General features: G+C 42.9%; 1 protein-coding gene across 1 annotated transcript; it reads left to right on the top strand.

Annotated features, from left to right (window-relative positions):
• The first annotated feature begins 18,983 nt into the window (after nucleotides 1–18,983).
• On the top strand, nucleotides 18,984–19,916 carry LOC138358379 (cysteine-rich, acidic integral membrane protein-like). The gene is made up of 2 exons (XM_069316214.1): nucleotides 18,984–18,988; nucleotides 19,394–19,916. The coding sequence occupies exons 1-2, from the start codon at nucleotides 18,984–18,986 to the stop codon at nucleotides 19,914–19,916; spliced, it is 528 nt and encodes a 175-aa protein (XP_069172315.1).
• Nucleotides 19,917–23,831: the final 3,915 nt, after the last annotated feature.

The raw sequence follows: 23,831 nt of genomic DNA, 5'->3' as shown, positions 1-23,831 counted from the left end.
CATCAGAACCTCTTTCATATTCCCGATAGGCTACATATTTATATGTAAGCCTGATAACCCATCCTCCAGCACACGCTATAAGTTAAATGCTGACTTACTTAGTTTTAAATAAGTCAGTATTTGACTTTTACAGCAGACAGACAACCAACTGACAGGATGAATCGTCCATCCGGTATAATAAACGTTTTTTTCTGAAATGTAAATTAGTATTTTTATAAATTGTTCGTTTATGCATAGTTAGGTTAGGTAAGATTAGTTAAAGTATTACGTTGAATAAAGAGTGTTTACACTTATGACTGAAAGTGAGAGAAGCACTTTTCAAGTCATAGCTCTGAACATGACAGAAAATGCCTATTTAGATTTTAAATCACATGCTGACTTATGGTCAGTATTTGACTTATAAGTTGTGAATCTGCTATGACTGTATTATGATAATGTATTGTTTTCATTCATATGTAGTGTTTGATGGTTTATCACATATTCCAACACATTCCTTCTCGTCACTCAACTTATGTTCAAGTTCAAGTATGTTTATTGAGATAAGAAAGAAATACATCTCAAAGGGATAGAGTAGCTTAGGCAATTCCTACCCCCTCCCACTCAACTTTTTGCTCACTTTTTGTTTCATGGTTAATAAATTCTCTATCACCTTATCTTTCCTTGGCATTTATCGCCAGGTGATCAGTCAACCGTGATAAGCACCGTTTAAGCATGAGGGGAAATCCACGAGAACTTCACATTACTTGAAACATTTCTCAACAATGACCACGAAAATTTGACCTATTGTTTAATGAATAAAGTGCTACCCGACCAGTAACACATTTGAATACATTTTTCTTCCAGACTAAAATTGCCTGCTTTGTTAGGCATTCTTCATATGGAACAGTTTTTTAGTCATTCTTCAAGTGGAAGGTACCTTAGTCATTCTTCATATGTAGGGTACCTATGTTATTCTTCATAAGGAAGGTTCCTTAGTCATTCTTCACTAGCATCCGTTTGATAGTATGGGGACCATAACTTTACAGCAAGCAAGATCTCACAAGTTCAAGGTAAATGGAACGATAACATAAGACCTTCTACTACTGATACTTCAAGATATAAATCCTTCTACTGTATTTCGTACATTGATGTGCCATTATCTTTGTATCCTATTCCATCCAATCGTAACTTCTTTTTCACAAACGGATTTACCAATTTGTATATTGTTCAGAAAATTAAAAGAAAGTAGCAACTTTGTAATTTTCAAGGCCTATGACTCCCTAAATTTGGCTAAATTGAACATTAAATAAATGAATGGGTTTAATAAGGTTTTATACAGTGTATGGTTATACAAAAATAAACTTAAAATTTATACAAATATAAACTTACGATAGAAACTGAAGTACTGAATTAAATTTGAAAAAATTTAGTTTCAAAATAAATAAGAACTGGTTCAGAATGTATATGTGAAATAAGAAAGATTACCAAGTAGATGCCAATCCATATGAGCGTTTCAGGTATGGACTGGATAAATCTAGACTTATTTCCTGTATTCATATGTTCTTGGGTTTTTAGACTCATATGTGTTAATAAAAGTTGAAAAACATTGCGTGGCAAAAAATAATAAATTGGTTTAGAACATGGTTTACAAATGCAAAACAAAGTTAACATAAATGTTAATAAAATCTGAGTGGTCAGCACTCACATGTGGTATGCTCCAGGGTTTTGCATATATATATATATATATATATATATATATATATATATATATATATATATATATATATATATATATATATATATATATATATATATATATATATATATATATTCCACCCGGTCATACTCCAATGCTTGTAACACGGGTTTGAATGCCCTTGTCCGCCCTCACCCATGCAAATCTAACAGTGGTGTAAATGACTAGTGCGCGCGGGTTGGAGTCCCGCGGTCGGCAGTCACTTCACTCGTATTGTTCCTTTATTCTGGTGTTATATTCTCCCTATTGAATTGAAATTTGAATGGACTTTTGAGGAAGAGCGGGGCGTGAACACTATGTTACCGGCACCACAGTAGGGGCGAGCTTTCCCGCGTATAAGGTAATAATATGGGTACCAAATGGATGCTTTCCAAACAGCGGCATGGAACTCATTATAATGAGTAAATATATCATATTTATTCATTACTAACGTATTGCCAGGAAGCTTTGTGAAGCTTGTGAAGCTTGTGGTAGCTTTCGGTAATTAGACGGACCCCTCTCACCTGCAAAAAAGAACAAAACGAAATGTTAAAACTTTGAACTATATAAAACAAATATAGTTCCTGAGCTGAGGGAGCCGAGTTAGAAGGTTAGACCCGGACTTAACCACACATGCGGGAGAAAGGAACAGGGAGATATGGTAATGACGTGTAAGATTATAAGAGAAATTGACAAAAGTTGGAAAGGAAGCACACATAGGTGAGACTGCAGGGAGGGAAGGGTGGGGGTGGTGCCTGATAACGGAGAGTGGGTGTGGCCTTCCATCCCCCCCAACCCCATGGTAATCTTTACTCTCTCACTCATCACTCATCAACGCACCACACAATCACTCATCACACACACACAGCACATGCTAACCCTACACTCACTATAATCACGTACTTCACTTTCTCGCCACACATTCATACTCTCATTACTCTCACACCACACACTTACACCCTCACCACATTACATTCTCTCACCATGCACTCACACTCCTCTCATCACACACACACTCACAACTCACACAGCATTCGCCACACACACAGGACCCATTCACCGTGGCATGGCAGGTGGGTAGTGGGTCGTGCATGACACGTGGGTAATAAGCGGTGAATGAAAGGTGAATGGTACAAAACAGGTGAAGAGTAAGTGGTGCATGGTAGGTGGATGATGCACTCTAGAAGGTAATGGTAGGTGGATGATGCACTCTAGAAGGTAATGGTAGGTGGATGATGCACTCTAGAAGGTAATGGTAGGTGGATGATGCACTCTAGAAGGTAATGGTAGGTGGATAATGCATTCTAGAAGGTAATGGTAGGTGGATGATGCACTCTAGAAGGTAATGGTAGGTGGATGATGCATTCTAGAAGGTAATGGTAGGTGGATGATGCACTCTAGAAGGTAATGGTAGGTGGATGATGCACTCTAGAAGGTAATGGTAGGTGGATGATGCACTCTAGAAGGTAATGGTAGGTGGATGATGCACTCTAGAAGGTAATGGTAGGTGGATGATGCACTCTAGAAGGTATTGGTAGGTGGATGATGCACTCTAGAAGGTATTGGTAGGTGGATGATGCATTCTAGAAGGTAATGGTAGGTGGATGATGCACTCTAGAAGGTAATGGTAGGTGGATGATGCATTCTAGTAGATAATGATTGATGTATGTTAGGTTAAGGATGCCATCTGTTGCCATACACGCCATATGGATGCCATACACCTATCATGTAGAGCTGTTGGGCTCTACTACATAGGTGTATGGGCAGTTAGGTAATGCATGACTGGTGTACATGGGGATACCTGACAAGTGACTGGTAGACGTCAGGTGTGAGTGCATGGCAGGTTGATGTGTGAGTGCATGGCAGGTTGATGGTGCATGTTAGACGGATGATGCACGGTAGATTAGTGGTGCACGAGGTGGTGAATGGTGGATATGTATTGCAGGTGGTGCACGGCAGGTTAATGGGGCATACCAGGAGGTGAGTTATTACATGCGAGTAGTTAATAGTACACGACGGGTGGTTACGGGTGGTGCCTGACATGTGAATGGTGCGTGCAACGAGGGAGCTGAATAGTTTATATCAGGTGGGTGGTAGGTGGATGGTGCATGACAGGTGGGTGGTTGTGGGGTTGCATCCTGGGAAGGGTCAGTGCTTCGACCTTGGGAAGACCTCGATACAAGCCATATATACAGACGGGGAGTCACAATAACGTGGCTGAAATATGTTGACCAAACCACACTCTAGAGAGTGAAGAGACGACGACGTTTCAGTCGACGACGAAACAAAGGGACAAGGTCAAGCCATATATATATATTTATACACACAGGCATCCGAATAAACGAATTATATACCCCAACAGGCATTTGTCCTCCCAGACCCAGAGCCTGTCTGCTTTCCAGTTTTAGGTGTATAAACATTGGCATGTACGACCCTAACTACTCCTCCGGAAAGTCAATTATGTAAATCAGGAACAGCTGGGGTCCAAGCAATGAACCCTACGGGAAACCGCTTGCCACTTCCTCTCTCACTATGATCCTCTGCTTCCTGTTTGTTAGATACTCTCCAACTCAGTCCAGTGCCTCCCAGGTTATCCCAGCCTAGTTCTACAACTCGCGTATCAACTTTTTACAGGAGACGGTATCAGAGACTGTCGCAAACCTCAGTCTGGTTCGTCAGACACGCCTTTACAGTCTCTAAATCCCTGCTCTTAGCTACAGAGTTAGTCCTCTCCAGGTGTTCCGTCATCCTCTTTCTGATAACATATCCCAATACGTCTTATGAAATGCATTTCAGTGACACCGGTCTGAAGTTTAAGATCTTCTGGTGTGGTATCTTATCTTGAGGTTATCTTGAGATGATTTCGAGGCTTAGCGTCCCCGCGGCCCGGTCCTCGACCAGGCCTCCTTTTTGTTGCACAGCCCGTAGCAGCTGTCTAACTCCCAGGTACCTATTTACGGCTAGGTGAACAGATGCATCGGTGTGAATGAAACTGTGCCTATTTGTTTCCGCCTCCACTGGGGATCGAACCCGGAACCTTAGGACTACGAATCCCAAGCGCTGTCCAGGCCCCATAGGTAAGTAAATGGTAGGTAGACGGTGCGTGACAAGAGGCTAGTGCATGATGATGTATGGCAGTTGAGCGATATACGACATTTTGTCATGGGGGGATATATTATGGTGCAGCCGTAACATTTGGGCAATGGGTGGTACATAGCATGAGGGAAGTGGGTGGTGCCTGACACTCTGATGGTGCACGATATGTGTAGGTGGTTCATGATACGCGGGGGGTGTAAATAGTGCATGGTAAGAGGGTAGTGGTTGGAGCATAAATGGTGGTGGGGTGGTGACTGGTGCATGGTTGTGGCTGGGACGTGACAAGAAGAAGGAGTATGACAGGTAGATGTTCCATAAGACGTAGGTAGTAGGTGGTACATGATACTAACAGTGGGTGGTTCATGACAGATGGGTAATGCATGACAAGAAGGCAGCCATGGTAGGAAAGGATTATGGAACAAGATGAGAAGACTTTCTCTCTCATTCTGGCTCTAGACTCTGTAACCCCCCCTCATGTAGGCAAGCAGTAATATGCTGATGTATGTTAATATACCAACAATACCTGCTAGACCTGATATATCCTCATAGCTAACTAGATCAGTTACTTTTACTCCGTCTATGTCCTTGAGTGTGTCTTTTCTTTATCTTGATTTTGTCTGACTTTTATGTTATATATATATACTTTAATCTCAATTAGTATTAAGTTTTAGTCTTTAAATGTTTTTCCTGCCCGAAACGCTTTGCGTAATAGTGGCTTTAGGCATTGTATGTACTAGCTCTATCTATAAATCTATCAATTTTTGTATAACCTCTTGTATGTATGTACTTTACCTGAATAAACATTTGAATTTGAATTTGAATTTGAATATCTAAAAAATCATTTGGGTAATGTTTTTGATGAGGCTTGGCCGTGGCCAGCCTTGGTGAGGTAGTGTTTACTTCCTGGAGTCCGCCAGTGCTCGTGCGTCCACCCACACGCAAGGCGGAAACTCTTGTCTTTGATACGATATAAGTGTGTGTGCAAGGACGCATACATGTGTGTGTGTGTGATTATTATATGTAGTATTATATGTGTGTGTAATAATAATAATCCATAATTCATTGTGTCAGAGGACAGGCAGCCAGTGAATATATACATGTTAAATTTATATCGAGGTCCCTCCCTCCCCACCCCTTCTCCAAGGTCGAATTACTGACCAATCCCAGGATGCAATCCCACAACATGCTGACTAACTCCTAGAATGACTATTTCCTACTAGGTGAACAGGAACATTAGGTGACTGGAAACGCACCAAATCATTTCTGTCCCTCCCGGGATTCGAACCCGCAATTCTCGATTGTGGGTTCAAAACGAACCCGACTGTACTACCGAAAACCATAAAAGCCAAACTGTTTGAAGGCAACGCAGCTCCATGTTATTATAAGACTGACGAAGAAAGTGGGAAGACTTAGCAAGACGTGACAAGAGACGAAAGATAGAGTGGGAAATATATATATATATATATATATATATATATATATATATATATATATATATATATATATATATATAAATTAGTTATATTATAAACAATATTTACTGTATATAAATTGTCAATATACATTGTCTGCTCCCTGCCCCACCCGCCCGACACCCTAGGCCAGCGTCACTTACAAGAATGTAAAATCATCATTACTATGTAGTCTCTTAACCCCAATGTACCTTCTTGTATATAAATAAATAAATAAATCACCTCAGGGCCTCGATATCGACCCCAGCCAGAGCGCCTGTCAGGCTGTTAAGAACATATGGATCAAGGAAATTGCAGAAGGCCTATTGGCCCATACGAGGCAGCTCTTTTTTTATATCTACCCAATCTCATTCATATATATGTCTAACCTACGCTTGAAACAATCAAGGGATATTACTTCTATTATGTTACGCGATAATTGGTTTCACAAATCAACAAGCCTGTTACCGAACAAGCATTTACCCATTTAGATATAGATATTTAGAGGTGTTTATCATAAAAATGTAGATATTTAGAAGTGTTATCATAAAAATGTAGATATTTAAAGGTATTTATCATGAAAAGGTAGATATTTAAAAGTGTTTATCATAAAAATGTAGATATTTATAGGTATTTATCATGAAAAGGTAGATATTTAAAGGTGTTTATCATAAAAGGTAGATATTTAGAGTCATCTGTCATAAAGGAGTGACTGTACGTCAGTTGTCCTTGTTATTCCCGGCGTGGGGCTCCCCCCGGCACCTGGGCGGGCGGAACATGTGTATAACGCAGCAGTAGACTGGGTGGCGAAGGTGAACCACTGGATGACCCGTTATGATAGCAGCCTGGCTACTGGGGTCTCTCTTCCTCCCTCCCTCCCTTCTTACTAATGATATCTCTCTCCTTCCCTCTCTCTCTCTCTCTCTCTCTCTCTCTCTCTCTCTCTCTCTCTCTCTCTCTCTCTCTCTCTCTCTCTCTCTCTCTCTCTCTCTTCTTCCCTCCCTTACTCTTATACTTAACCCGCCTCACAAACGTCAGTATTACTTCTTGCAACTACATCCATCAGATGTATATAGCCCGTCTGGAAATTGTCAGTCAGAGATGTATAAACCACCCGGTTGTCAATCAGATATATCAGATAACATAGACCACTGCTTGTCAATCAGATATACAATTTCCTAGGCCTTAGTATAGCACATACATGTACTAAATTAGGCGTATGATAGTGCATGTTTGGCCTAGGCTTGCCTTATTAGACTCTGTACAGGTTATGTTCTTCGGTTAATCTGTAAACAAAATTAGCATTATATTTGGCCTAATATAATAGTACAAAAGTGAACAATTTTGGCTTCAACCCGTACTTCTAACGTTTGGCCAAATAGTTACTCTAAGTACTATAATTATTTGAGGAGAGATATTACACACAGCAAGCCGTGAGGGTGAAACAATGGGTTCAGAGGGAACAACAAAACAATGACGAAGGAAATAGGCAAACAATGGTCTAGAAATGAGGTAGTTGACTTGTGGAGCAACTTACCAAAACACTTAATTACTTCCAAGACAATTGAACATGTTTAAGCCTAAATTATACAGTAAATGCAGATCAGCTGTCATGAATGGTCCAGCAGACCGGTCGTTATGAATGGTCCAGCAGACCGGTCGTTATGAATGGTCCAGCAGACCGGTCGTTATGAATGGCCCAGCAGACCGGTCGTTATGAATGGTCCAGCAGACCGGTCGTTATGAATGGTCCAGCAGACCGGTCGTTATGAATGGTCCAGCAGACAGCTGCCATACATGGATATTCAAGCCCAAGCGGGTCGGGTGTTATCACATCAGATGGCTGAAAGGCGGAGCCCAATAGTTGGAGCTCAAAGCAAATGCAACTACAGAGTACCCACATAGTACCGTGATGAACACTGTGATCTTCAGATACGTCGTATTTTGAAGGGAATCGATCACTCCGTTAAAAATCGACATATTAATACAAATTTCGGGAGCCGTTCGGCCGAGCGGACGGCACGCTGGACTTGTGATCCTGTGGTCCCGGGTTCGATCCCGGGCGCCGGAGAGAAACAATGGGCAAAAGTTTCTTTCACCCTATGCCCCTGTTACCTAACAGTAAAATAGGTACCTGGGTGTTAGTCAGCTGTCACGGGCTGCTTCCTGGGGGTGGAGGCCTGGTCAAGGACCGGGCCGCGGGGACACTAAGCCCCGAAATCATCTCAAGATAAGACGTACAGACATGAAACATATAAATTCACGAGAAAATACATAAATTCATAAGTATGGAAAACTGATAATGTAATCTACGTTTTTTTTCCAGGCGAGGTGAAGAAATTACGTTATGGAATTACTTTACGTAAAGCAGCGTGCGTAACCGTGGGAGTGGCAGAGCTCCTCTGGGCTTCCCTCGATGAGGAACAAGAGCCCTCTAGCCAAACACAGTTTTCACATAATGTGAGGAAATACTAGCATTCCGCGCCTCCTCACGCTATTGGCCAAGACGTTAAGCTATAGATAGGTTGCTCTTGTTTGGATTGGAGGAGTACGAGGTCAGGTTTATGGGAGCGTCTCCATGCTCGGTGTCCAAATTAACCCTTCGTGAGATTTTTTTCTTGAAAGCAACACACTAATATGAGAACTCTCGTAATCATCCCTCGGTGCGTGTGAACTCTTGGATTACCTGGCCTCGTTTTCTCACCTGTTAATACGACCATTTGTAAAGGTGAAGCAGCAGGCGCGACCGCTGCAGCTGGACCAACAACAAACAATACAGGCGGATAGCGGCCCTGGAGCTCCCTGCTGCCTGCCTTTGTCATTGTTTTAGGTAGGAAAACTCTATGTTTACAATTAGATCTCTAGAAATAAAAAATTTAATTTCAGCAGTGTGATGATAAAAATATCATCACACTGCTGAAATTAAAATATCATCACATTGTAGAAATTAAAAATAGCAGCAAATTCATCACGTGGTTGAAGCAGAGGTGCGATTCGAGCAGAGGACGTGAACGAAGCACTTCGAGAAAGTCATCATTTGTAAGTCGTGTGTAAAGTGTTTTTCATTCATAAACAGGGGGTTTAACGGGTGGATTAACGAGCAATGGCCTTTGATGATGAGGACGAGTTGCTTGGAGGAGCATAGCCTGAGGATGAGTTGTAATTCATGTTGTCGGGGACATGAAGTCTGCACTTAGGTTGTCAAGGTCCACTGAGGCCAGCTACTGACCTTCCCAAAGATGTAACCAACACAAATTTTATGAGTTGCATCTTGCGGTTGCCTAACCCCTGAGGACTCATTTAACTAGTAGGTGAATAAAGGCATCAGGTGAAAAAAAACGTGCCTAACCGTTTTTATCCTTCTTGGGGATTGAACCCGGGTTCCTCGATTGTGAGTAGATGACGTAAACCACTGTGTTACAGAACCCAAAGACACAACAAAACTGTGAGCGGAGGGCGCGCCAACTAAGAGACAAGACACTGGTTGTCAGCCCGTCATCTAAACAAAGACCCAAAAGTGATTCCATGCACCCGCCAAACCCCCTGTTTATGAATGAAAAACGGTTTACACACGACTCACACAACCCGTCCTCGACTCAAGTCCATTACATCCAACGGTCGACCCCACAGACGCATTCATAAACTTTTACATGCTGTTCAGTAAAAACGGGAATTTTCTCAAATGTAAATTACTATTATAATATATTAGCATATTGTGCATATATAGGCATAGGTTAGGTTAGGTTAGGTGTTTAGGTTCGGTTGGCGATTATTCGTATTTGTAGTACGTGGGTGAAGCATTTATAGCGATGTGGTTCAAACAAAACTCGTCAGTGAAGCACTTGTTCCGGAAGTGTTCGAACGAAATCAGTTGTGAGTCGTGAGTAAACCGTTTTTCATTCATAAACAGGGGGTTTGACGGGTGGATGGAATTACTTTTGGATCTTTGTTTGGAGGACGGGCTGACTCACAACTGATGACGTTCGAACACTTCCGGAACAAGTGCTTCACTGACGAATTTTGTTGGAACCACAACGCTGTAAATGTTTCACCCACGTACTACAAATACAAATAATCACCAACAGAACCTAAACACCTAACCTAACTTAACCTATGCCTATATATGCACAATATGCTAATATATTATAATAATAATTTATATTTGAGAAAATTCCCGTTTTCACTGAACAGCATGTAAAAGTTTATGAATGCGTCTGTGGGGTCGACCACTGGATGTAATGGACTTGAGTCGTGGACGGGTTGCTGGTTGTAGGTGTAAACAACCCAGATAGACGTCCTAATGAACAAATCTTCGGTTTCAACCTTTTTACCCTGTCGTAGCTCAGTCGATTAAGGCAGTGTCTGGGATGCTCCCGGACGCAGGTTCGAATCCTCGTCACGGCTCTTGTGGATTTGTTCATTTGATGCATCACGTTAGTGTGATCTCTGTGTGTAAAGACGTCCTAATCCTCGGTGTAGCGACACTCGCCATATGTCGAAACCATTTGTGAATGAGGCACAAGTAGACTCAACGAAAAGTGCAGGAGACGTTAGTCTCAGTTGCTAGGATGGAGGATGTTCCGCCCAGAGGCTTCAACTCTGGGTGTTTTTACCTGCCAAAGGTCGCACATTATGGATTAAGTTGATATAAATAATTGTCACAATTTTGAGTGTGGTGCTTCTGCTAGGTAGGAAACACATAGCACTTACAAGGAAGATGCTGCAATGTTACCGTAATACCTGTGAGGAAGCTTGATATAGGAGAGGCAGCTGAGCTTGGAGAATGTCATAATCTTTTCCACCGTGATATTACATGATACCTTTCAAGACATCCTGATCACAAGTGTAGTACATCAGAGGTAACCCCATCAAATACTCTTAAACACTTCCGAATATCATATGGTAATTTACATGTTGCACACATGTCTGCATGGACTACCAGCCCGCCAAACACACACCGAAACTACGACGTTGGTACAACGTTCGAGCAAGTTTTAACACCTCCTAACCAGTTATAACAACCACTATAGCAAGTTGTAACAACGTTCTAATACGTCATAAACACGTTAAGCCAAAATGTAACAACTTTATTACAAGTTGTAACAAGCGGAAAATAGAGATAGTTTCGGTTTGTGTTTCCAGGGAGGTTGCAAATTTGTCTAGTGTGTAAATGTATGGAAAATTTAACACAAAAAATTCCCCCATTCGGGTTATACAAGCGTGGTATTAACTTACTTGTTCAGCTAATTATCAACGAAATATTAAGCCATGTAAATATTAGCGTCAACATAAAGCGTTTCGCGGTGTTGAGGGTCAATATTTTAGCGCGAGAGTGTTAAGGGAGTACAGACATAGCCAGGAGGCTTTTCTTAATACATCGCCTCACTGCTCTCTCACTCTCCACCACACATGAAAATGCGGTAATTTGACAGTTTCTAAAAGCTTCCAATTTCCGTCGTACATAATAAGAATGTGCTGTGATGTCATATCCCATAGCTCTATAGAAGATTCGCCCTGAATGTTATGGGCGCCTTAGTACTTCGTTCATACCCGAGCTGGGCACGACACACATTTTTCGGGAGAGAATCTGACCGCCTGACTTTCATTCTTCTTCCTCATTCCTCTCGTTGACCTTCCTCAACCGATACACCTTTCGTATTCATGTTTCGTGCATTCGTTCCCCCTCCTCCCTCGCCACAGTTTCATACGTCCATGTACCTTCCGCTGTAAATTATCACCATAAATCCCATCACGAGTACTTTCATCAGACTATCACAGTGCATTACCGTCTCGGTTGTGTATCATTGTATTATTGCGTACCGTCAATATGCAATAATACAGTGATAAGACGTATTATTGCATATTGAGTGTAATGCTGCCTCTCATAAACACACCTACCCTCGGTCATGTGACTAAAGAGGCACTGGACACCGTTCCACCCTAAATGTTCCTCTTCTCCTCTTGTAGCTTTCTCTTGTTCTAAGCGCTCAACTTTCTTTCTTGGCTTTCACCCCTTCCTAGTCTCCCACTCATCGGCGCTTGTCTCAGAGTAGATCCTCGCCATCGTTATCCTCAGCCTAGCTATACTCATTTTGCTTTTCAAAGTCATTTATTGATATTTTATTTATACAATTAATATGTTTTGAATCACAAAATACAATCTTTAATTCTCGACTTTCGGTATTAAATTTAATAGTATTGGTATCCTATTGTGAAGAAATTTCGTATCTGAATTTGAATGGAAATATATGTTTTGAAAATAGATTCTTCTACATATTGCCTGATGATATCTCTAATTTGTAGAAGAGTCTTGGGCATACTTCATACCCAAGACTCTTCTACAAATTAGAGGTATCATCAGGTAATATCATCGCGACAAGGTTACTGAGGAAAGGAGGATAGAAGAACAAATCAGTGAAGCTGTACGCTGGTACAATGTGGTTGCAGCTGGCAATCCTAATCATTATGGACGAAGAGGAGGTGGCCGCGGGAGGTTATCTTGAGGTTATCTTGGGATGATTTCAGGGCTTAGCGTCCCCGCTGCCCGGTCCTTGACCAGGCCTCCTTTTTGTTACACACCCCCAGGAAACAGCCCGTAGCAAATATCTAACTCCCAGGTACCTATTCACTGCTAGGTAACAGGGGCATCAGGGTGAACAAAAATCTGCCCATTTGTTTCCGCCTCCACCGGGGATCGAACCCGAAACCTCAGGACTGCGAATCTGAAGCGCTGTCCACTCAGATGTCAGCCCCCCCCCCACTCGAGAATCATTAAGAGCAAGAATACGTCTGGAGTACAAATATCCATAGAGATTTGGAAGCAGAGGAGTTGCAGAATCTGTGGTACGAGTGATGGACACCGCCATGACCACTACCTGAGAGAATGTGAACATCGAAGAGTTATTAGGAATATGTGTAGAATAATAAACCCCACATTGCTGGAGTTAGGAAAATACTATATGTCATATATAGATACTGTTCTTAAAAGATTTCCCCATTTCGCACCAGCAAGATAAAGTAAGTACTTAAGGGTTGACAAATGTTAATCTTCTGGTTTGGTAAGCTGTTCACTTGAGACAAGTAAGGAAGTCCCAGCTGTGCCTGGGTACAAATGACAGGATGAACAACTCGGCGGGTTTTCTTCCTTTTGGGGGGTGTTGTACACGCTGTTATGGCAGCAGTTTAAAATAAGAAAAAAGGGATACTAACAACCTATCCAAATGAGAAACATTTGTCTTTTCTAGATTATATTTTGATTGATGCCCCCAGCCAGCCCGTTCTTATAAACAATAGCCAAATGCTCGTTAATCTAGCAGCCAAACCCACTGTTCATGAATACAAAATGTTTACACATGACTCACAACTGATGATGTTCGAACTTTTCTCGAACAGTGCTTCGCTGACGACCTCCATTCGAATCGCACCTCATAAATGCTTTACCCTCGACGTACTACAAATATAAGTAATTTCCAACAGAGCGTGTAATGCATTACATAAGGCATGCGTTACATAAGGCCAAAAATTGTCGTACCGAAAAATGGAAGCGGTTTGCGAAAGTAACGTACTGTCCCGTTGTCAGTTATGTGTCTTCTGGTAGGTTAGAAGAGGACACTTTAGATTGACCGTTTGCTTGACGTTGGGAAACCTTAGGAGACGGGCTGCTCACCGACTACAGATGTAGTCGCAGCAAGGGGCAAGCTGACCAATGTGGCGATTCATAATTAAAATGTCAACTGTATCGTGGGTGTGCTACCCACTTCTGAGCAGTTGGAAGAGGTTTTTGAACAGTAATTTACATTGTGTGTATTTTGTAACCTCTAACACAAATGTCTAAATTATCAAAATAACGCACACACACACACACACACACACACACACACACACACACACACACACACACACACACACACACACACACATACACACACACACACACACACACACACACACACACACACACACACACACACACACACACACACACACACATATATATATATATATATATATATATATATATATATATATATATATATATATATATATATATATATATATATATATACTCATATTATAAAGTAACAACATCACCTATAAATTGCCACATTGCATTTTAAAGGACAAGGACTCCATGATTCTAAGGAGGCAAAACACAACATACATACTGACTACAAAGTAATATATTTATTATTGGAAAGTATGTTGGAGTGGGGTGAGCTCTTGCAGGAGAGCCCAGTTAGACACCTCCCATGACATACAACATTTCATCATCATGTGTGGTGACATCTCTGCTACTAGATCCCTTGCCTCTGTCTGGGCCGTGGGAGCATAACTCTCGATACTGGCCTCAGGTAAATTCTGGCCACGTTCACCGCTCTTGTGCAGCCATCTGTATCCTTGCAGGTTTTCACTTCTGAGGTTGCTAGTATACGAAGGGTGACCAGAAAATAACAATGTAAACCATTATAGGTTTTTAAGACATTTATTTCAAGAGGATATTGGTAATACTTTCACCGCTCCTTCACATAGTCACCTATTTCATCATAAAACCAAACTGCATTATGTCAGGTTCACCTAACTCATCTCCATGTGATCACTACGACTTACAAGCTTCATCTTCAGCTGAAGAAATATTTGTCTAAATGGAGTCTGGAAAGATATTTTTTCAAGGCCCAGCAGATGATAGTCGCTAAGCTAGAGGTCGGAACTAGTGAAGAAGAAGGCGACTTTCACTGCCAGACATTTATTATAATTTCACCGCCCCATCCTTCTCCCTGCCAATATCCTTTCCAAATCCTTTGGACATCAAATCCAATCCAGACATTCCCAAGCATCCTCCCGCATGGCGTGCGCAGTGGGTCCGGTGTTAAGCAAAAGGATGACACTCCACAAAGAACCATGGACTTCTCCTCGGGATGGCTGCACGCATTTGCAACAGCGGCTGAGATGAAGTTCAAGGGTGGTTGCAAGCACAAGAACCGGATTTCTATGAACCTATCATAGAAAAACTGGTTTTGCAAAGGGACAAATGTTTCAGCTTAGATGCCAACGAGAAGAAATACGCGGTGAGCATCACTGAACCACAAAATAAACGAATCTCAAAACGACAATTTATCTATCCTTTCGTAACGACCATAACTCGTATGGCAAAAATACATTTTGAGTTTAAAAATCTAGCCTTCAAATCCGTAATCTGAGTAGTGTGTCAAGGACATCGGGCAGCGTGCGTGTGTGTCATAACATCGCCGATATAAGATTACTCACGAATTATATAGCCTCCCTGCTCGCCCTGCTTGATGACATGCTCAGGTTATTGCTGGTTCCCACGGAAGACGGCACTCAACACCCTCTTCTAGTTATCAATCTTCGGTAAATAATCTAAAGTCATGATGATATTTCCTTCAAAATAATCCAAGTGCTGGGAGGTGGTCTACAAGATGACTGGCCCTCCACACACTGTCCTTCTCTAGGTGTGTTAACACCCCAGCACCTGTACATCTGTGTGTTAACACCCCAGCACCTGTACATGTGTGTGTTAACACCCCAGCACCTGTACATCTGTGTGTTAACACCCAGCACCTGTACATGTGTGTGTTAACACCCCAGCACCTGTACATGTGTGTGTTAACACCCAACACCTGTACATGTGTGTGTTAACACCCCAGCACCTGTACATCTGTGTGTTAACACCCCAGCACCTATACATCTGTGTGTTAACACCCCAGCACCTGTACATGTGTGTGTTAACACCCCAGCACCTGTACATCTGTGTGTTAACACCCCAGCACCTGTACATCTGTGTGTTAACACCCAGCACCTGTACATCTGTGTGTTAACACCCCAGCACCCGAGTGGCTCGACCACTTATGATAAACATTAAGCCCTTAGTTAACCATTATACATGTGTAGTACTGGTGAAATTTGTTAACAATTTGGGCAAAAGGATAAATCAATTTACCGAGATGCTAATTCATATTTGTTCTCAGAATTTGTCTATGGTATTGTAAACAAAAACGCTGAAATTTGATATAAATATATCTATTAGTTGAAATACATAATAAGACGTTAGGAGAATTTCTTTTGATGTTTTAAACAATGTTATATATATATATATATATATATATATATATATATATATATATATATATATATATATATATATATATATATATAAGGTTAATCTGGAGCATCACAAGCATTTTCTTTACCTTTTAATAAAAAATAAGTTGAGAATTGGAACATGAGAAATTAATACACCAATTGTAGAGGAAGAATTTGATACTGAGTTACCTTGAGAAAACTACATGGTAGGGATTGCGGCTACCTGCGGCTACAGCTGCCTGCGGCTACAGCTGCACCTGCAGCCACAGGTGCAGCCGCTGGCGGAGCAGGTGTGGTAGCAGATGCAGTAATGGAGGGCGTCTGCTGCACACACCCAGTGCTGGAGACAGCAGCATGCCACTCACCTGCCTACACACTACCACTAATGTAAATGGACTTTCCGCTTTCTAAATAAATGTCTGCACAGAGAAGAAAACTGAATCAACGCTCAACAATTCACAGTGACGATGGAACAGCTTTAGGAAAGATAAAAGTGTTCCATTCCATGTTTACTGTCCCGAGTTGATACAGGCACACGCAGGGATGACGCACCCTCACCTGCCTGCAACTAAAGACTCCAACACTAGCAGACTAGTTAGACGCCGCCTGTACTCTTGTGGTAACTAGTTAGACGCCGCCTGTACCCTTGTGGTAACTAGTTAAACGCCGCCTGTACCCTTGTGGTAACTAGTTAGACGCCGCCTGTACTCTTGTGGTAACTAGTTAGACGCCGCCTGTACCCTTGCAGTAACTAGTTAGACGCCGCCTGTACCCTTGTGGTAACTAGGTAGTCGCCACCTGTACCCTTGTAGTAACTAGGTAGACGCTACCTGTACCCTTGTAGTAACTAGTTAGTCGCCACCTGTACCCTTGCAGTAACTAGGTAGACGCCGCCTGTACCTTTGTGGTAAGGTTACGACATAATGTAATCGAACCCCTTTTTTCCCAGTAAGGTATAATGCAACATACACTCAGCACCCTTGGAGACCCGCAGATGATACACAAATTATCGCCACACGATACGGTGGTTCCCAAGTCCATCATCACTAACGATTAAGCCCCCATGTTTTTATATATTTAGAAACCGCAAACTTTCCCTTGGAGATTCTCGCCCGCGAGGAAGACCATCCTGTCATTATTGGAACATTAGGCTGGCCACGCGGTACTTCGTACTGTAACGTCTTAGTGACGTACAGTGTGCTTGTCACGCCCTGCGGTGCCTTACTGACGTTAGGCGTAAATGTGACGCACTGCGATGCCTTACTGACGCATGGGGTGAGTGTGTGGCGTCTTAAAGACGTCAGCAAACACAGTGCTGACTTTCGGACGCATGGCGTAAATATGACACCGTCGTGACGCACTGTGACGCACTGCGCTGAGCCACATACGTATTTGAGTCACGTGAGATGACGAACTTTCTGATGTTAGTGATGATGGCAGAGAAACATGACATATATGGGTTGTGGTGGACTATATGACGGTCTGGTGAACCTGGTTCAAATAACAGCAGAGCAGCGCCAAGTATGTGGCGCAGTGAAGGTATACGAAATATGTGTGAAGAAATGAATCACAGTGCAAGTATGACTGACGCAGTGCAAGTATGAATGACGTAGTGCAAGTATGACTGACGTAGTGCAAGTATGAACGACGTAATGCAAGTATGACTGACGTAGTGTAAGTATGAATGACGTAGTGCAAGTATGACTGACGTAGTGCAAGTATGAACGACGTAGTGCAAGTATGACTGACGTAGTGTAAGTATGAATGACGTAGTGCAAGTATGACTGACGTAGTGCAAGTATGAACGACGTAGTGCAAGTATGACTGACGTAGTGTAAGTATGAATGACGTAGTGCAAGTATGACTGACGTAGTGCAAGTATGAATGACGTAGTGCAAGTATGAAGGACATAGAGCTAGTATGATAAGGACGGACTGCCTAACCCAACCCGTCCTCATCAACAAAGGTCAAATATTCGTTAATCCTGGCGCAAAACCCCACTGTTCATGAATAAAAACGGTTTACGCACGATTCACAACTGATGACGTTCGATTATTTCTCAAGAAATGCTTCAATGACGACCGCTGTTCGAGCCCCAACGCTGTAAACAGCCCGTCCTCCAAAGACCCAAAAGTGATTCCATGCACCCGCCAAACCCCCTGTTTATGAATGAAAAACGGTTTACACACGACTCACAACTGATGACGTTCGAACACTTCCTGAACAAGTGCTTCACGGACGAATTTTGTTCGAACCACAACGCTGTAAATGCTTCACCCACGTACTACAAATACAAATAATCGCCAACAGAACCTAAACACCTAACCTAACGTATCCCTATATATGCACAATATGCTAATATATTATAATATTAATTTATATTTGAGAAAATTCCCGTTTTAAATGAACAGCATGTAAACATTTATGAATGCGTCTGTGGGGTCGACCGCTGGATGGAATGGACTTGAGTCAAGAACGAGTTGGTAAATGCTTCACCAACGTACCGCAAATACAGAACCTAAACATGTATTAACTTAGATTAGGTTAGGTTAGGTTAGATTGTTTTGGGTTAAAGTATGATAATTATCAGGGGAAAGCACTGTCAGCATAGTTTGGGTATTATGAGGTAGGTTTTAATATCCAGTAGCAAATCGCCTTGTTCCCGATTTGGCTTGTATCCTTACCAGCGATAGTGGCTATGAGAGCAGCAATGAACAGTATGCAGGATCATAAGAGCATAAGAACAAAGGTAACTGCAGAAGGCCTATTGGCCCATGCGAGGCAGCTCCTATTTATAACCACCCAATCCCACTCATATACATGTCCAACCCGCGCTTGAAACAATCGAGGATGGCGGCAGACATATGAGAGTAGTGTGATGTAGCCAGGTGTAGAAAGTGTGAGAGTGAGGTGCTGGTGAGTGTCCCGTCACGCCCCGTCACGCTGCTGTTACTGTACATGTGCGTGGGCGCACACGCGCTCCAACACTACTACAGCAAACACCTACAAACATAGGTTATGGATTCAACAGTCACTGTAACACCTTCATAAATACCTGTAAACCCTACGTCAATACCTGCACCGACTGTGACACCACCACCAACCACAACAAATACACCGACTGTAACATCAGCACCAACCACAACAAATACACCGACTGTAACATCTGCACCAACCACAACAAATACACCGATTACAACATCACCACCAACCACAACAAATACACCGATTACAACATCACCACCAACCACAACAAATACACCGACTGCAACACCACCACCAACCACAACAAATACACCGACTGCAACACCACCACCAACCACAACAAATACACCGACTGCAACATCAGCACCAACCACAACAAATACACCGACTGCAACATCAACCACAACAAATACACCGACTGCAACATCAACCACAACAAATACACCGACTGCGACAGCTACACCAAGTACTGTACCACTCCTAGTACCTGCACCAATACACCAGCACCAGTACCTGGGGATGTAGGCAGCCATGCCACAGAGCGCAGCACTGATCAAAAGAAGAGCTAAAATAAAGTTGATGTTCCTGAAGAGCTTTCCGGCGTCAGAAAGTAAAAGGGGGGAAAGACGAGGGGTGAGAGCGCCCGGGCACCGCCGGGTACCCGTCCTCGTGCTGGCGTAAGGAACACATTACCAGCCAAGTAAGTACTGGGCCCTTATCTATATTTCCAACTTCCAAAACACCAGAAACTTTCAAACACCCGCAGTTGGTGTATTGGACAAGGCTTAGTCACCGCTCTTCACTTCCGCCGTTATAATGATTCTTGGTTCCGGACACTGTATATCCGGTGTGTGTGTGTGTGTGTGTTTATGTACTCACCTAGTTGTACTTGTTGTCCCCTAACTCCCTTTGCCACTTCGGAGGGTATAGGGTGTTTATGTAGCTTCAGGGCACCAATCCCCCCAGCCACAGGGCATGGCGAGAAGGCACCGCTCTGGCTCTTTGGTCCCGCCTCTCAACCGTCAATCAACTGATGTACAGATTCCTGAGCCTACTGGACTCTATCATATCTACATTTGAAACTGTGTATGGAGTCAGCCTCCACCACATCACTGCCTAATACATTCCATCTGTTAACTACTCTGACACTGAAAAAGTTCCTTCTTACGTCCCTGTGGCTCATTTGGGTACTCTAGATTCCACCTGTGTCCCCTTGTTCGCGTACCACCCGTGTTAAACAGTTTATCTTTATCTACCCTGTCAATTCCCCCTGAGAATTTTGTAGGTAGTGATCATGTCTCCCCCTAATTCTCCTGTCTTCCAGTGTCGTGAGGTTCAGTGAGGTGTGTGTGTTTATATAATTGTATGTGTGTTTACTATTTGTACCTGCAGGATCGAGCTGTTATATATTGGATCCCTCGCCTTTGTTACCGTCGGTTGTCTAATGTGAAGGAGTAAGCTGTGCTTACCTACATTTATAGCTGTGAATGCGATTACCCTTAACCACCTCCTATGAATAGAGTTAAAGTTAACTACCTTATCTAACTCATTTCAGTTATTCACTAATCTCACACGGAAGGTGATTGGTGTAGTCTGCTGTAATTACCTTATTGTGCGTACCATAATTGTCCCACGAGCAGTAGTGTAAAAGGATAACATTTCTTCCTGTACACAGTATAGACTCGTTCCTCTCAGTGTTTGCTGATGATGCAAAAATTATGAGAAGAATCAAGACGGATGAAGATAGACAGAGACTACAGGATGATCTGGACAAGCTGGAGGAATGGTCTAGAAAATGGCTGCTAAAGTTCAATTCAGGAAAGTGTAAGGTAATGAAATTAGGCGAAGGGAGCAGGAGGCTGAACACAAGGTATCATCTGGGAGGTGAACTCCTGCAAGAGTCAAATAGAGAGAAAGATCTGGGGGTTGATATCACACCGAACCTGTCCCCAGAGACCTACATCAAAAGAATATCATCAGCGGCATATGCTAGACTGGCCAACATAAGAACTGCCTTTAGAAACTTGTGTAAGGAATCGTTCAGGACCCTGTATACCACTTATGTAAGACCAATCCTGGAGTATGCAGCTCCAGCCTGGAGTCCATACCTAGTTAAACACAAGACAAAGTTAGAGAAGATTCAGCGGTATGCCACCAGGCTCGTCCCAGAACTGAGAGGAACGAGCTACGAGGAAAGGCTAAAGGAGCTGAACCTCACATCCCTGGAAAACAGAAGAGTAAGGGGGAGACATGATAACCACCTACAAAATTCTCAGGGGAATTGACAGGGTAGACAAAGACAAACTCTTCAGCACGGGTGGGACACGAACAAGGGGGCACAGGTGGAAACTTAGTACCCAGATGAGCCACAGAGACGTTAGAAAGAATTTTTTCAGTGTCAGAGTAGTTAATATATGGAATGCACTAGGAAGTGATGTGGTGGAGGCTGACTCCATACACAGTTTCAAATGTAGATATGATAGAGCCCAGTAGGCTCAGGAATCTGTACACCAGTTGATTGACAGTTGAGAGGCAGGACCAAAGAGCCAAAGCTCAACCCCCGCAAGCACAATTAGGTGAGTACGGTACCGGATTATTCTCTAGGCACGGTGCCTGGGACCTACATGATAGGCGTATAAGTACCCACAATTTCCTATGATGTAACGATGAAGGTTAATCTTCAGTGGCACATCTCGCGTGTTCGAATTCGGGAAAGTTTTCCTCACTGAACAATTTGTTAGTTCATATGTTCGGTAATATTGCGTACGGCTGGCCATGGTAGAGGTAGAATATTGACCTTTTTGTATTGACAATGAACACATTTATGTTTATAAATCATCACATTAAAGCTTCTTGAAAATAATAATAAATCTAATATGAAATATTCACTCGAGCCTTTTACAGTGGTAGGTACAGATATGTTATATAAAACAATTAATATGCACATTATTTCGTGCATCACACCTCCACAACTCTTTCGCATGCTTTACCCAGCCACTTGGACTAGTCGGTACAGCGATGGCCTCGCTTCTTACAGGCCGGAGTTCGATTCCCGACGCTCTAAGTGGTTGAGCACCTTCCTACCAGCAGTTCTATCCCAGATCCTTGCCCTCAGCCCTATCCCTTCCAAGTGCTGTATAGTCTTGCTGGTTTAGTGCTTTCTTCAGCACCGCTCCTATGCCAGGTAAGTACACTACGGGCTCACCATAGCCCGTGCTACTTGGAACTTGTTCCGAGTAGCTGAATCTATAACAACAACAACAGTGCTTTCTTCTCGGAATTACCTTACCTTCGTCACAATTACTACAAGATTGTTGTTGTTGTTTTAGATTCAGCTACTAGGAACAAAAGTTCCAAGTAGCACGGGCTATGGTGAGCCCGTAGTGGACTTACCTGGCATAGGAATGGGGCTGTAACTGTGTATACTACAAGATATTGTGTACATTCTTGCCTGAGTGATCTCTATGTTGTCGATTCTGCTGCTGACGAGGTTACTGATTGCAGTGATTGATTGATTGATGAAGATTAAGCCACCCAAGAGGTGGCACGGGCATGAATAGCCCGTACGTGGTGGCCCTTTTGAGCCATTACCAGTATCAAGAGCTGATACTGGAGATCTGTGGAGGCGCGACTGCACCTTGCGTGACGGGAGATGTCTCCCGGACCAAGTGGTGACCAAAAGGTCTGATTGCAGTGTTGTTGTTGTAGAAGAATAAGCCACCACTAGAGGTGGCACGGGCATAACTAGCCCGTAGGTAGTATTAGATTTTAGGGGTGAATGTGACATTTGATGGTGTAACATCTTGAAGTGTCTCTGGGTCTCGTGCTGATTGGACTGGCTTGTACACAACCTCTATAGTGGGTTAGCTAGGAACAAGACAGCACAGGCCTCGACCCAGGCTCAGGCATTCTTCCACTTTTTTTACTCCTCTAATGGCATTCGGCATTGCGGACGGGGGCGTGGAGAGATATGCTTTCTCCTCTATCATAGGTTGTGGCCACGGAATATCGGAGCGCATCTCCAGGCCCGAGACACGCACAGTTGGTGGCGGTCAGGGCGACGACCGCTGTATGCGTCTGGGGATCCCTTATACATCTCAAACAGCGATCACCATATCAGTGGTCATTTTAGGCCTCAGTTTAACCATTGATATTAGCGAGCACATCACTCCTGCACATAAGATTCTGCTCGCTATTGTGTGAAACACGCGAGAATGGAATTTACGTGATTCAAGGTTGGGTGGCGGCGGCAGGTGTATGTTGTTGGTAAACATTGACTCAGGTGCCTGCATGGCGCCCGGCCAGTTAATGAACGCTTGTGGTGTGTTCTCTTAACTTGCCACAAGAGTCCTAAATCAAACGTCCTAGTTTACCCAGAAGCGCACCTAACTCATTTAGGGCAGCCCAGGCTTTCTTTAGGCAATGTCATTCTTCCAACATAGATGAACGCAAGAGCACATTCTCATGATGTTATGTTAGTGTAA

Source organism: Procambarus clarkii, chromosome 83 (genome assembly GCF_040958095.1).
Source record: "Procambarus clarkii isolate CNS0578487 chromosome 83, FALCON_Pclarkii_2.0, whole genome shotgun sequence".
Lineage (NCBI taxonomy): Eukaryota > Metazoa > Arthropoda > Malacostraca > Decapoda > Cambaridae > Procambarus > Procambarus clarkii.
Note: the sequence above shows the minus strand (reverse complement) of the source record. Positions and strands in the feature narration are given on the sequence as shown.